This window comes from Bos taurus, chromosome 21 (genome assembly GCF_002263795.3).
Source record: "Bos taurus isolate L1 Dominette 01449 registration number 42190680 breed Hereford chromosome 21, ARS-UCD2.0, whole genome shotgun sequence".
In the NCBI taxonomy this organism is placed as follows: domain Eukaryota; kingdom Metazoa; phylum Chordata; class Mammalia; order Artiodactyla; family Bovidae; genus Bos; species Bos taurus.
The window spans coordinates 24,110,729-24,125,057 of NC_037348.1; the positions used below are offsets into that span (position 1 = coordinate 24,110,729).

At 42.6% G+C, this 14,329-nt stretch overlaps 1 protein-coding gene across 6 annotated transcripts in view; it reads right to left on the reverse strand.

The window, feature by feature from the left end:
- Window positions 1-708: 708 nt before the first annotated feature.
- The window catches only part of ADAMTSL3 (ADAMTS like 3), a 408,215-nt gene continuing 394,594 nt past the window's right edge, over window positions 709-14,329 (reverse strand). For 5 of the 6 annotated variants that reach the window (XM_059879284.1, XM_059879285.1, XM_024982349.2 and 2 more), the window contains 2 exons: window positions 3,683-3,897; window positions 709-2,721 (listed from right to left, as the gene is read on the reverse strand). In XM_059879284.1, coding sequence (XP_059735267.1) covers window positions 2,615-2,721; window positions 3,683-3,897 — 322 coding nt within the window. In that variant the 3' untranslated portion in view covers window positions 709-2,614. Of the gene's footprint in view, window positions 2,722-3,665; window positions 3,898-14,329 lie in introns of all 6 variants that reach the window. The other variant, XM_024982346.2, reaches the window with a different exon arrangement.

Sequence of the window (14,329 nt, forward strand, 5' to 3'; positions counted from 1 at the left end):
AAAAGGAAGTATCAGTACACTGTTGAAACACCTGCCATGCTCCATTGCTTATCTCATGTGACCTTGGAAACTCCAGGGGGAATTTCAATTCCCACAACATGAATTTCCTGTAGAAAGACTCACTGCTAATCTTGAAGCGCTATACAGTTGAGCCTTAAACAATGGTTTGGGGTTGGGCGGTGGGGGGTTGAGGCACCAGCCTTCCCTGCCACGGAAAATCCATGTATAACCTGCAGTTGACCCTCTGGTACGCTCAGTTCCTCTGTGTTCACCGTTCCGCATCCATGAGTTTTTTTATCTGGCCCTGTATAGTGTAGTATTTACCAGTCATAGAAATCTGTGTGTAAGGGGACCCAAGCAGTTCAAACCCATCAACTGTATAAGAGCTGGATGGTATTGGGAGCGGTTACTCACCAAAACCAAATGGGTGTTAGTTCTGTGCTGCTGCTTTACCACCTACCACCCACCTCCATTCCTGCTCCAGGTCACACACTTGGAGCTTCTTTCCCCCCTTGACATTCTCTCAGCTGTGATTCACAGGAAGTAAGCGTCCAGGACAAGGGAGTGAGAGTGGATCTCTGTGTGTTCTTTTCTGAGTCCTGTAACCCACGCTCCCAAGTTCAGCCCAGAGCACTGAGCCCACCAGGGTCCAGCCCACCTGGACCCACAGAAATGCCGCCAAGGTGACATTACCCCAGGCCATGCCACTGAATAATCAAAGTACATTTATTTTTGAATTACTAGTCAGAATCATGACAGAACTCTTATGTGATAGAAACAGTAGTAAAATACAGTACACAGCAATGTCATTTGAATGATATCAAAGACAAATGGTACACCAGCACATGAAAAATAGTCACTTTAACTACAAAGATGAAGAAATTTAATAGGAAATTTTGTTGCTAAGAAAAATATATGTCCCATATCTTTATTACATACTGTACAAAATAAAATATTGCACCTATAAGTCATATAAAAATATATACAAAGAGTATTGTACAAATGCTCTCTCTTTTAACTCAAAACCTCCAGCAATCAAGTGTGATTGGTGATGAACAACTCAGGGGCTGGCGTGTCCTCGTCACCTCCCTGTACCCACTCCCACTGCCACACCCTCCAGTATAGTAGCTCTCATCCTGGTGTCAGTGAGGCTGCAGTGACGACAAGAGCTGCAGTGCTCAGGATACGGCAGGGACTCAGCACGCTTGTCTAGACACACCCAAAGCCAGAGCCCACTGTTCACTTACGTGTGACCAGGGACTAGGGCCAGCACACCTGCCTCAGCAGACTCTGCTGCCACAGGCTGCAGGCAGCTGTAACCCCAAAGAAAGATGTATGACCACTTATTTGGGGCTGGGTGCCAACTAATGCCGTAACTGGTAAGATGGAAGGAAAGAGCCCCAGCTTTAGAACATATAACATTCACTCCAAACTTCATCTTCACCCTGACACCATCACTGACCCCAAACCCAAACCCACACCAACTCTGACCTAACCCTAATCCATAAAGTCAACTCCAGCCTCAACCCCAACTTAACTTCCACTCTCAACTAACCCAACCCTGAAACTAAAACCAACCCTAAACTTACTCACCAAACCCCAACTCTAACCCCTCATCCTAACTGTACATTACAGCTCAACCCTAATTCACTTTGGATTCACCGAAAAATCAGTTCAAACTAAAACAGTTATTTACTATAAATGACTCTGGTCAGCTATCATGTTTCATAGTTACATTACTTTCTTACAGTTTTTCCAAAATAAAAATCCTTAGGAATATTACTTTCTGCATAAATTAGGTCTTATAAGACTTTGATTTTCTGTTTGTGTGCAAGAGAATAGTGCTTAGAAAAGTCTCATTCACAGCTCTTAAAAGGACGCTTTGAATATACTTCAAAATCAGTAGACAAGGTGGACTTCCCCTCTCCTTTGAATTCTAAGATCCCTCATTCGCTCACACATTTCCTTCCACAGTTGTGAAACGGCAGCCACGTTTACTCTGTGTTTCCTTCCACAGGTTCTCTTAAGAGCGAGGACAAGGTGCCATTCCCCCCAGGACCTCTGGGTCAGTCAGGGTTACAAGCCTGTCCAGAGTGACTCTCTCTCACAGATGACACGTTATAATCCATAGAAATGCCATCAGAGCCAACATCTTAACGACTAGTGGCCAGAGCTTCTAAAACGTAGATGCCTTATCAACCTGCTGCAACCCTAGAACTGAGAGAAGCCACCAGCTGCTGTGTTTGCCAAGTCTTCAGGATGTCCCACTCTGTGCTTGTCTACAAACAACAGGAAGAGGCAGCCAGTGACAGTGCACTGGTGACCTTGGGGGTCTCCCGAGGTCCCAAGTGCAAAGGCGTGCCTGCTACTTACGGGATTTTATGTTAGTCCTGGAATATATCACTTAAAAGAGTTGGAATTAAAAACCAGTCATGGGGACATGACAGCATCCAATGTTAACAGTGGTGAGTTTGCATCGACTTTGGTTTGATCGTAGAATCGAGAGACTTTTAGAGAAGTATTACACATGTTTTGGATCAAGCTACATGGGGGAAAAAAGAGTTTTTACATTTTTGTTTTACCTTCACAGCAGCATAATGACCCCCACAAAGTTTTATCCTTCTTGACACGACTGACAGCACCTTCGTTTGTAGCGGTCTAGCGAACACAAATGAAGATGCTTTACAAACGTACAGTAGTGAGTTGTGTCTGTGCAGTCTCCTGAAAAAAAAAATATATATATATATCCATTTAACATGGAGCTCATTAGAGACCTAGAGTTTTATGAAAAGTAGAAACCGAGATCAGAGTGAAGCAAAGTAACTAGGCTTGGGTTAGGGTCATTGCTCTGCACTAGAGTCAGAAGTGCCCTGAGGGCTTCCCTGGTGGCTCAGTGGATGAGAATCTGCCTGACAATGCAGGAGATACAGGGTTCAATCCCTGGTCCGGGAAGATCCCACATGCCATGGGGTAACTAAGCCTGTGAACCACATGGGCCTATGCTCTAGTGACTGGGAGTGACAACCACTGAGCCCCCATACCCTAGAGCCCATGCTCCGAAACCAGAGAAGATATTTCAATGAGAAGTCTGTGCACTGCAACTGGAGAGTAGGTCCAACTCATCACAGCTACAGAGAAAAAGCCTGTGCAGCAACGAAGACCCAGTGCAGCCAAAAATAAGAGATAAATAACATTTTTTTAAAAAAGGGCCCTGGACCCACTTCTTAGCTGGGCCAGGTGGCTTCTCGCTGCCCTGTGGGGACTTCAGATTCCTCAGGCCACCTGCTCCTCTCACTAGCTTTGGGGGCATCATGGACCCTGGGAAAGCTATGGACCTGCTTTCTAGAAAAATACATACATGATTCTATTTCACATAGAACTTCAGGACACTGGCATGCCTGCCCAACCCCATCCAGGGAAGCCCTGGCAGAGGGGCTGAGTCTCCAGGCAGGAGGGATTCTGTGGAGAGGTGATCGGTGTGGCCACCCTACTCCCTCAACTGGTTTTTCTCTAAAGAACACACCGAGCCACACCCACATCAAAGCAGCTACTCCCCCAACATCCCAAGATCCCACACCCGTTCAGAATGGCCCTGTGGACGACACCCTGACAAGCCTGGCTCCCTGAGGTCAGGTTAGGACGAGGTTTGGGGGCAGCTGTGATACCTGTGAGGGGTACGTACTGTCACAGGAAGGCCCCAGGCAGTGCTGCCAGGAAGCGGGTTTCTTCCCGGGTGCACAGCGTGTCTTAGTCACCGGCTTGCAGCTCCCTGGGTGGACACAGTCAACTTTCCGAGACTGGAAGCCTCGGCCACAGGCTGTGGTGCAGGGCTTCCAAGGGCCTGCACGCCAACACGCATCACAAGCTCCCAGCAAGCAGTTCTTCTGAACGATGGGTCTGTGATGAAAACAAACAAACAAAACAATGGAAAATGGGAGAAGCCTGGGATCAACTCTTTCACTGTACCATCTTTTCAGTGTATGAAAGGTCTGACAGTTAGGACCTTATTCACTGACTGGCACTGTTCCTGGCGGACTAAGCAAAGAGGTGGAGGAATCCGGACCTTAATGAAGGCAATCAAAGCACATGTTTCCGTGAGCCTCCAACACCCACTCAAGGCCTGCGCCCCAAAAGACCACTCTCCAGAGAGAACAAAATGGCAGAGGAATAGGTGGGCATGGAGTACATCTCCATGGATACATCAGGAATACACCTTCAGACACAAAAGTGCCTTCAGAACACCAGCTGAGAGTGGACAGGAGTACCTGACAAGAGGAAAAGAATATATCAGTTGAGTTCAGTTCAGTCGCTCAGGCATGTCCGACTCTTTGAGACCCCATGAATTGCAGCACGCCAGGCCTCCCTGTCCATCACCATCTCCCGGAGTTCACTCAGACTCACGTCCATCGAGTCAGTGATGCCATCCAGCCATCTCATCCTCTGTCATCCCCTTCTCCTCCTGCCCCCAATCCCTCCCAGCATCAGAGTCTTTTCCAATGAGTCAACTCTTCACATGAGGTGGCCAAAGTTCTGGAGTTTCAGCTTTAGCATCATTCCTTCCAAAGAAATCCCAGGGCTGATCTCCTGCAGAATGGACTGGTTGGATCTCCTTGCAGTCCAAGGGACTCTCAAGAGTCTTCTCCAACACCACAGTTCAAAAGCATCAATTCTTCGGCACTCAGCCTTCTTCACAGTCCAACTCTCATATCAATACATGACCACTGGAAAAACCATAGCCTTGACTAGACGAACCTTTGTTAGCAAAGTAATGTCTCTGCTTTTCAATATGCTATCTAGGTTGTTCATAACTTTTCTTCTGAGGAGTAAGTGTCTTTTAATTTCATGGCTGCAGTCACCATTTGCAGTGATTTTGGAGCCCAAAAAAATAAAGTCTGACACTGTTTCCACTGTTTCCCCATCTATTTCCCATGAACTGATGGGACCAGATGCCATGATCTTTGTTTTCTGAATGTTGAGTTTTAAGCCAACTTTTTCACTCTCCTCTTTCACCTTCATCAAGAGGCTTTTTAGTTCCTCTTCACTTTCTGCCATAAGGGTGGTGTCATCTGCATATCTGAGGTTACTGATATTTCTCCCGGCAATCTTGATTCCAGCTTGTACTTCTTCCAGCCCAGCATTTCGCATGATAAGTTAAATTCTGCATATAAGTTAAATAAACAGGGTGACAATATACAGCCTTGATGTACTCCTTTTCCTATTTGGAACCAGTCTGTTGTTTCATGTCCAGTTTTAACTGTTGCTTCCTGGCCTGCATACAAATTTTAGAACCATGCAAAACTCAGTAAGATGAAGAAACTAGGGGGAAAAAACTGGAGTGTTAGTGAAGGAAAGTTGCATGGCTCAAGGTAGCCTGGAGTTAAAACTCCCCTCCAGGTCCTCCCCACCATTCTAGGCAAAACAAAGAACTCTCTTACCCAAATGAAAAATAGACATTAGGTTGATTACACCCAGCTCCAAGCTGGCCCAGCCTCTGGCCGATCTCCAGAACTCCTTGCCCCAGCTGTTTAAGAGATAACTACTCCCAGCAACCTTGGAGAAGAACAGGCCCCCTTAAGACAGTAGCTTTCTACATACATGCCTATATATACTTACTCTTTTCTTAGATAAGTGCATTCATGCATGCTAAGTCGCTTCAGTCGTGTCTGACTCTGTGCGACCCCACAGACGGCAGCCCACCAGGCTCCTCTGTCGCTGGGATTCTCTAGGCAAGAATACTGGAGTGGGTTGCCATCTCCTTCTCCACAAGTTCTATGCTGCTGCTGCTAAGTCGCTTCAGTCGTGTCCAACTCTGTGCGACCCCACAGACGGCCTCCTACCAGGCTCCTCTGTCCCTGGGATTCTCCAGGCAAGAACACTGGAGTGGGTTGCCATTTCCTTCTCCAAGGCATGAAAGTGAAAAGTGAAAGTGAAGTCGCTCAGTCATGTCCGACTCTTAGCGACCCCATGGACTGCAGCCTACCAGGCTCCTCCATCCATGGGATTTTCCAGGCAAGAGTACTGGAGTGGCAGCAGCTCGCTAATCTGACTGCTGCCCCTTCTGGCCTCATTAAAGGTGATCTGTTCCCTTAGAGTGCCAGTCTCGTTCTTTTTCTGAACCTCGCCTACTCTAACTCCGGACCTTACAGTTAGTAAGACTGGACCTGCCCTTACCTGCCCTTAGCAGGTGGGGGAAATGAAGCAGGGGGCAGGGGTCCCAGCCCCACATCGGGGCAACTGTTTGAGTCAGAGGAGAAACGTTTAAGGTTGTGAGTGAAACAGCTGATCTGTGGCAGCCTAAATGGAATGAGAATCAGACAGTCCTTGCCACAGCCATACATACCCCAGACAGGGATGCAGGTCCCCTAGAAGATGCAGAGGCTGGAAGCTGGAGTTTAGGGATTGTGGAGCAATCCCAGGGCGAGGGCTGCTGTTGATTGTGGAGACATGGAGTGAGGGGAGGTGAGGGAGGAGATTGTGGTGGGAAATGGCTGTGGAGGAAAGCCAGGCAGCCATGGAAGCAAGGCGATACTGCTGAGTCATGCGCAGAGGATGGAACCATCACCATAGCCTCTCTCTCCCCACACACCAGCATCAGCAGCTGAATAATAGAGAGACTGGCCTGTCAAATGCCTGACACGCTGAACTACAGTGTAGGACCCCAGCCAGGGTGCCCCTTTAAGTGTCTGGTGTGCCAATCTACACAGTAGGACCCCAGCTAGGGGGGTTCCTCTATGTGCCTGACCTGTTGAACAACAGAGAAGCACCCCAGGCAAGGGAGCCATCTAAGTGCCTGAACAAGCAGAGCACAGAGAAAGACTGGCCAAAGAGCCCTTCTGATTGCCAGCTACAAGAGGCTTGAAAAAAGATTCTGATAGGGCCATATCTCCTGTGGCAGAGGCAGTCCGTGTCCCTGCACACCTGGCACCACCAGGGTCCCCACAAGCCAAGTTGCTGCACCACCTTCACGCTCAACTCTCACTGGGACAGAGCTGCCACAGGCAGAAAAACTCTTGTGTCTATGCACACAGGATCGCTTCGGTCGTGTCCAACTCTTTGCGACCCTGTGAACTGTGGCCTGCCAGGCTACTCTGTCAGGGAGGCGGGGTTCTCCAGGCAAGAATCTAGAGCGTACTGGCCAATACTGGTTGCAATACCCTTCTAGAGCACTATATTTCCTGCTGCCCTAGCTGCCAACTCCCTTGAGTACCTGGTGCTGTCAGAACCCCTGCAACCCAAGCAGCTGCACCACCTCCACACCTCTGGCCCTCACTGGGGCAGACCCAAGTCCTCCACAGCAGCCTCAGGAGCAAACCCCAGTGGACGACCCACATGCAGAGGTGGCAATAAAACTACCATTGAAACCCAGGGGCAGTGTGGCTAAGGAAGAAGACTCAAAGCCTTCCCACCAGCTGTACAAGTTGCAGATTAAATCCACACAATCAACTAGGCAGATTCTGTGTCTATGGAATATATAAAAGATCACTGAGAGCTCCTACAAAAGAAAACGCACTAGTTTTGACAGCTGTGGACACTGGAGGCAAGAACACATAGGAGAAGGACCAGATTAGAATCTGAGCTGCCCTCACAGCAGGTCCAGAGATTGGCACAATGTTGGAAGGCATCCTAGGGAGGTGAGGCGGACTGTGACTCCCAGTGCGGGAAAGGACTCTGACAGCAGGGACTCAAGAAAAACTCATGTTTTGACTTGTTCTGTCAATTCTTTTGGATTTTTTCTCTTTTCATTTCCCCCCCCTCTGTTGTAGTTGTCGATTTTATTGGCACTATGAAATCTAATTAAGCTTTCGAGGGTTTTTTTTTTTTCCTCAGTCACATATTTTATAGCTGTTATAAACCTCTGCCTCTATGTTGGGCTTTTGCAGTTCTGTGGAGCTTTCCTTTTTTTTTTTTTTCTTTTGCATCTTTTCTCTTTTTTTAATTTTAATTTTTTAAACCTATTATTATTTTTCTACATTTATTCATTTGCTTTTCCTACTGTTCTTTGCCCCTTGCAGTTAATCTTTAATGTATATAAATCTTCTACATCTACCTCTATTTAACTTTGCAAATCTATTCTTTCTTTCTTTTCTTTCTTTCCTTTCCTCTCAACATTTTGTTAGCTTTATTTTCATTGCTTTATTCTCCAATTGGCACCTTGCTTTAGTTTAGTTGTCCAGTTTGTGCTTTAGTTAGTTTTGTTCTTAACTTGTAGATATAAATTTTGGTTTCCTTTGTTTGCCAGATCAATCTATTGTACTTTATTTTTGTTGGACGGTTTTGATTTTGGTCATGGGTGTATATGTATATGTGTATATTCCATTATTTTAATTATTATTTGCCTGATTTTGTAACTGCAGTTTGTCTGGGATACATCTTTGGTTTCTAATTTTTGGATATTTGTTTTAATTTCACTTAATGCCATAACAAACCACTTGTGGAATCTTCATTCCTGACCAGAGATCAAGCCCTGAGCCTTTGGAGTGGGAGCACTAACTCCAAGACTCTAGACTACCAGAGAACTAAACCTAGGGGGTATCAAACGGTGAGAACTCACACAAAGGAAACCATTTGAATACAAGACCTGGGAGCGCGGGCGGGCCGTCGTGGGCACCGCTCCCGGCAGCTGTGGGTGCGTGTGGGACACCCCGCCTCCCAGGACCGTGGCAGTGCGGGTGCTCCGGGGGCCGAGGGCCGCCCGTGAAGTTCGGCGTGAGGAGTGTGAGGAGCGGCGCCGAGAAATTTTTTTATTTTTTAATTAAAAAAAAAAAAAATGAATACAAGACCTGGCATCACCCAACCACCAGATGAGGTTGTTCACCTCATCTAAACAACAAACAAAACAAAAATACAAATCCAGTCATCAGCAGACAGGATTACCACCTCACTTGCTTGCCTTGCCCATCAGAGGAAAAACAAACAAATAACTCAGCACAAATCTCACCCTATAGGAAGCTTACACAAACCACTGGACCCACCTTAGGAGGGCAGACACAAAAAGGAAGAAACAAGTCAACTTTGAAGCGTGGGAAAAGGAGGCCTCAAACATAATAAGTTAAAAAAATAATGAAAAGGCAGAGAAATACTACATAAATGAAGGAACAAACTAGAAACACAGAAGTCCAAATAAATGAAGATGAAATAGGTAAACTACCTGAAAAATCATTTAAAAATAATGATAGTAAAGATGATCAAAAACCTTGAAAGTAGAATGGAGAAAATGCAAGAATCAATTAACAAAGATCTAGAAGAATTAAAGAATAAACATACAGAGACAAATAACACAATTACTGAAATTAAAAATACTCTAGACAGAATCAATAGATTTCTGAAGCAGAACGAATCAGTGAGCTAGAAGATAAAATGGTGGAAATAACTTCTGAAGAGCAGAATAAAGTAAAAATGAAAAGAACTGAGGATAGTTTCAGAGACCTCTGGGACAATATCAAACACACCATTAGAATTATAGGGGTCCCAGAAGAAGAAGAGAAAAAGAAAGGGTATAAGAAGATTTTTGAAGAGATTATAGTTGAAAACTTCCCGAAAATGGAAAAGGAAATAGTCAATCAAGTCCAAGAGGCACAAAGAGTCCCATACAGGATAAACCCAAGGAGAAACACGCCTAGACACATACTAATCAAACTAACAAAGACTAAACACAAAGAAAGAATATTAAAAGCAGCAAGGGAGAAGCAACAAGTAACATACAAGGGAAACGCCATACACTTAACAGCTGATCTTTCAGCAGAAACTCTGCAGGCCAGAAGGGAATGGCAGGATATATTTAAAGTACTGAACGGAAAAAATCTACAGCCAAGATTACTGTACCTGACAAGGATCTCATTCAAAATTAATGGAGAAATAAAATGCTTTTCAGACAAGCAAAAGTTAAGAGAATTCAGTACCACCAAACCATCTTTACAACAAACGTTAAAGGGGCTTATATAGTCAAGAAATACAAGAGAAGAAAAAAGATCTACAAAATCAACCCCAAACAATTAAGAAAATGGCAATGGGAACATATATATCAATAATTACTTTAAATGTAAACAGATTAAATGCTCCAACCAAAAGACACAGACCGGCTGAATGGATACAAAAACAAGACCCATATATATGCTGTCTACAAGAAACTTCAGACCTAAAGACACATATAGACTGAAAGTGAGAGGATGGAAAAATATATTCCATGCAAATGGCAAGCACAAGAAAGCTGGAGTAGCAATCTTCATATTGGACAAAATAGACCTTAAAATAAAGAAGATTACAAGAGATAAGGAAGGACACTACATAATGATCAAGGGATCAATCCAAGAGGAAGATGTAACAATTGTAAATATCTATGCACCCAACATAGGAGCACCTCAGTACATAAGACAAACACTAACGGACACAAAAGAAGAAATTGACAGTAACATAATAATAGTAGGAAACTTTAACACCCCATTCACACCAAAGGATAGATCATCAAAACAGAAAATTAATAAGGAAACACAAGTCTTAAATGATACATTAGATGAGATGGATCTCATTGATATCTTCAGACATTCCATCCAAATGCAGAAGGATACACCTTCCTCTCAAGTGCACATGGAATATTCTCCAGGATAGACACATTTTGGGTCACAAATCAAACCTCAGTAAATTTAAGAAAACTGAAATTGTATCAAGCATCTTCTCCAACCACAATGCTATGAGACTAGGTATCAATTACAAGAAAACATTTTGTAAGAAACACAAACACATGGAGATTAAACAACACGTTTCTAAAAACCCAACAGGTTACTGACGAAATCAAAAGGGAAATCAAAAAATTTCTAGAAACAAATAACAATGAAAACATGACAACTCAAAACCTATGGGATACAGCAAAAGTAGTTCTAAGAGGGAAGTTTATATCAATAAAATCCTACCTCAAGAAACAAGAGAAACATCGAATAGACAACCTAAACTTACACCTAAAACAACTGGAAAAAGAAGAACAAAAAACCCCCAAAATTAGTAGAAGGAAAGAAATCATAAAGATCTGAGCAGAAATAAATGAAAAAGAAATAAAAGAAACAATAGTAAAGATTAATAAAACTAAAAGATGGTTCTTTGAGAAGATAAAATTGACAAGCCTTTACCCAGATTCATCAAGAAAAAAGAGAGGAGAATCAAATCAACAAAACTAGAAATGAAAAAGGAGAGGTTACAACAGACAATGCAAAAATACAAAGGATTGTAAGAGACTATTATAAACAACTATATGGCAATAAAATAGATAACCTGGAAGAAATGGACAGATTCTTAGAAAAGTTCAATCTTCTAAGACTGAACCAGGAAGAAACAAAAATTATGAACAACCCAATTACAAGCACTGAAATTGAAGATATGATCAAAAACCTCCCAAAAAACAAAAGCCCAGGACCAGATAGATTCACAGGAGAATTCTATAAAACATTTATTATTTTTTTTCCCCTTGGAGTTCTTTTATTTTTTGTTTTTTTTAAATATAAATTTATTTTAATTGGAGGTTAATTACTTTACAATATTGTATTGGTTTTGCTGTACATCAACATGAATTCGCCACAGGTATACACGCATTCCCCATCCCGAACCCCCCTCCCTCCTCCCTCCCCGTACCATCCCTCTGGGTCGTCCCTGTGCACCAGCCCCAAGCAGCCAGTATCATGCATCAAACTTGGGCTGGCGATTTGTTTTATATATGATCTTATACATGTTTCAATGCCATTCTCCCAAACCATCCCACCCCCTCCCTCTCCCACAGAGTCCAAAAGACTGTTCTATACATCTGTATCTCTTTTGCTGTCTCGTATACAGGGTTATCGTTACCATCTTTCTAAATTCCATATGTATGCATTACTATACTGTATTGGTGTTTTTCTTTCTGGCTTACTTCACTCTGTATGATAGGCTCCAGTTTCATCCACCTCATTAGAACTGATTCAAATGTATTCTTTTTAATGGCTGAGTAATGCTCCATTGTGTATATGTACCAGTGCTTTCTTATCCATTCATCTGCTGATGGACATCTAGGTTGCTTCCATGTCCTGGCTATTATAAACAGTGCTATAATGAACATTGGGGTACACATGTCTCTTTCAATTCTGGTTTCCTCGGTGTGTATGCCCAGCACTGGGATTGCTGGGTCATATGGCAGTTTTTTAAGGAATCTCCACACTGTTCCCCATAGTGGCTGTACTAGTTTGCATTCCCACCAACAGTGTAAGAGGGTTCCCTTTTCTCTACACCCTCTCCAGCATTTATTGCTTGTAGACTTTTGGATGGCAGCCATTCTGACTGGTGTGAAATGGTACCTCATTGTGGTTTTGATTTGCATTTCTCTGATAATGAGTGATGTTGAGCATCTTTTCATGTGTTTGTTAGCCATCTGTATGTCTTCATTGGAGAATTGTCTATTTAGTTCTTTGGCCCATTTTTTGATTGGGTCATTTATTTTTCTGGAATTGAGCTGCAGGAGTTGCTTGTATATTTTTGAGATTAGTTGTTTGTCAGTTGCTTCATTTGCTATTATTTTCTCCCATTCTGAAGGCTGTCTTTTCACCTTGCTTATAGTTTCCTTTGTTGTGCAGAAGCTTTTAAGTTTAATTAGGTCCTATTTATTTTTGCTTTTATTTCCAATATTCTGGGAGGTGGGTCATAGAGGATCCTGCTGTGATTTATGTCGGAGAGTGTTTTGCCTATGTTCTCCTCTAGGAGTTTTATAGTTTCTGGTCTTACGTTTAGATCTTTAATCCATTTTGAGTTTATTTTTGTGTATGGTGTTAGAAAGTGATCTAGTTTCATTCTTTTACAAGTGGTTGCCCAGTTTTCCCAGCACCACCTGTTAAAGAGATTGTCTTTTCTCCATTGTATATTCTTGCCTCCTTTGTCAAAGATAAGGTGTCCATAGGTGTGTGGATTTATCTCTGGGCTTTCTATTTTGTTCCATTGATCTATATTTCTGTCTTGTGCTAGTACCATACTGTCTTGATGACTGTGGCTTTGTAGTAGAGCCTGAAGTCAGGCAGGTTGATTCCTCCAGTTCCATTCTTCTTTCTCAAGATTGCTTGGCCTATTTGAGGTTTTTTGTATTTCCATACAAATTGTGAAATTATTTGTTCCAGCTCTGTGAAGAATACCATTGGTAGCTTGATAGGGATTGCATTGAATCTATAGATTGCTTTGGGTAGTATACTCATTTTCACTATATTTATTCTTCTGATTCATGAATATGGTACATTTCTCCATCTATTAGTGTCCTCTCTGATTTCTTTCACCAGAGTTTTATAGTCTTCTGTATATAGGTCTTTAGTTTCTTTAGGTAGATATATTCCTAAGTATTTTGTTATTTTCGTTGCAATGGTGAATGGAATTGTTTCCTTAATTTATCTTTCTATTTTCTCATTATTAGTGTATAGGAATGCAAGGGATTTCTGTGTGTCGATTTTATGTCCTGCAACTTTACTATATTCATTGATTAGCTCTAGTAATTTTCTGGTGGAGTCTTTAGGGTTTTCTACGTAGAGGATCATGTCATCTGCAAACAGTGAGAGTTTTACTTCTTCTTTTCCAATTTGAATTCCTTTTATTTCTCTTTCTGCTCTGATTGCTGTGGCCAAAACTTCCAAAACTATGTTGAATAGTAGTGGTGAAACCGGGCATCTTTGTCTTGTTCCTGACTTTAGGGGAAATGCTTTCAATTTTTCACCATTGAGGATAATGTTTGCTGTGGGTTTTCATATATAGCATTTATTATGTTGAGGTATGTTCCTTCTATTCCTGCTTTCTGGAGAGTTTTTATCATAAATGGATGTTGAATTTTGTCAAAGGCTTTCTCTACATCTATTGAGATAATCATATGGCTTTTATTTTTCAATTTGTTAATGTGGTGTATTACATTGATTGATTTGCAGATATTGAAGAATCCTTGCATCCCTGGGATAAAGCCCACTTGGTCACGGTGTATGATCTTTTTAATGTGTTGTTGGATTAGAGAAGAGATAATGCCTAACTGTCCAAAACTCTTTCAAAAAATTGCAGAGGAAGGAACACTTCCAAACTCTTTCTATGAGGCCACCATCACCCTGATACCAAACCCAGACAAAGACGACAGAAAAAAAGAAAACTACAGGCCAATATCACTGATGATCATAGATGCAAAAATCCTCAACAAAATTTTAGCAAACAGAATTCAGCAATACGTCAAAAAGCTCATGCACCATGATCAAGTTAGTTTTATTCCAGTAATGGAAGGATTCTTCAATATAAGCAGATCAATCAATGTGATACACCATATTACAAATTGAAAGATAAAAACCATATCATCTCA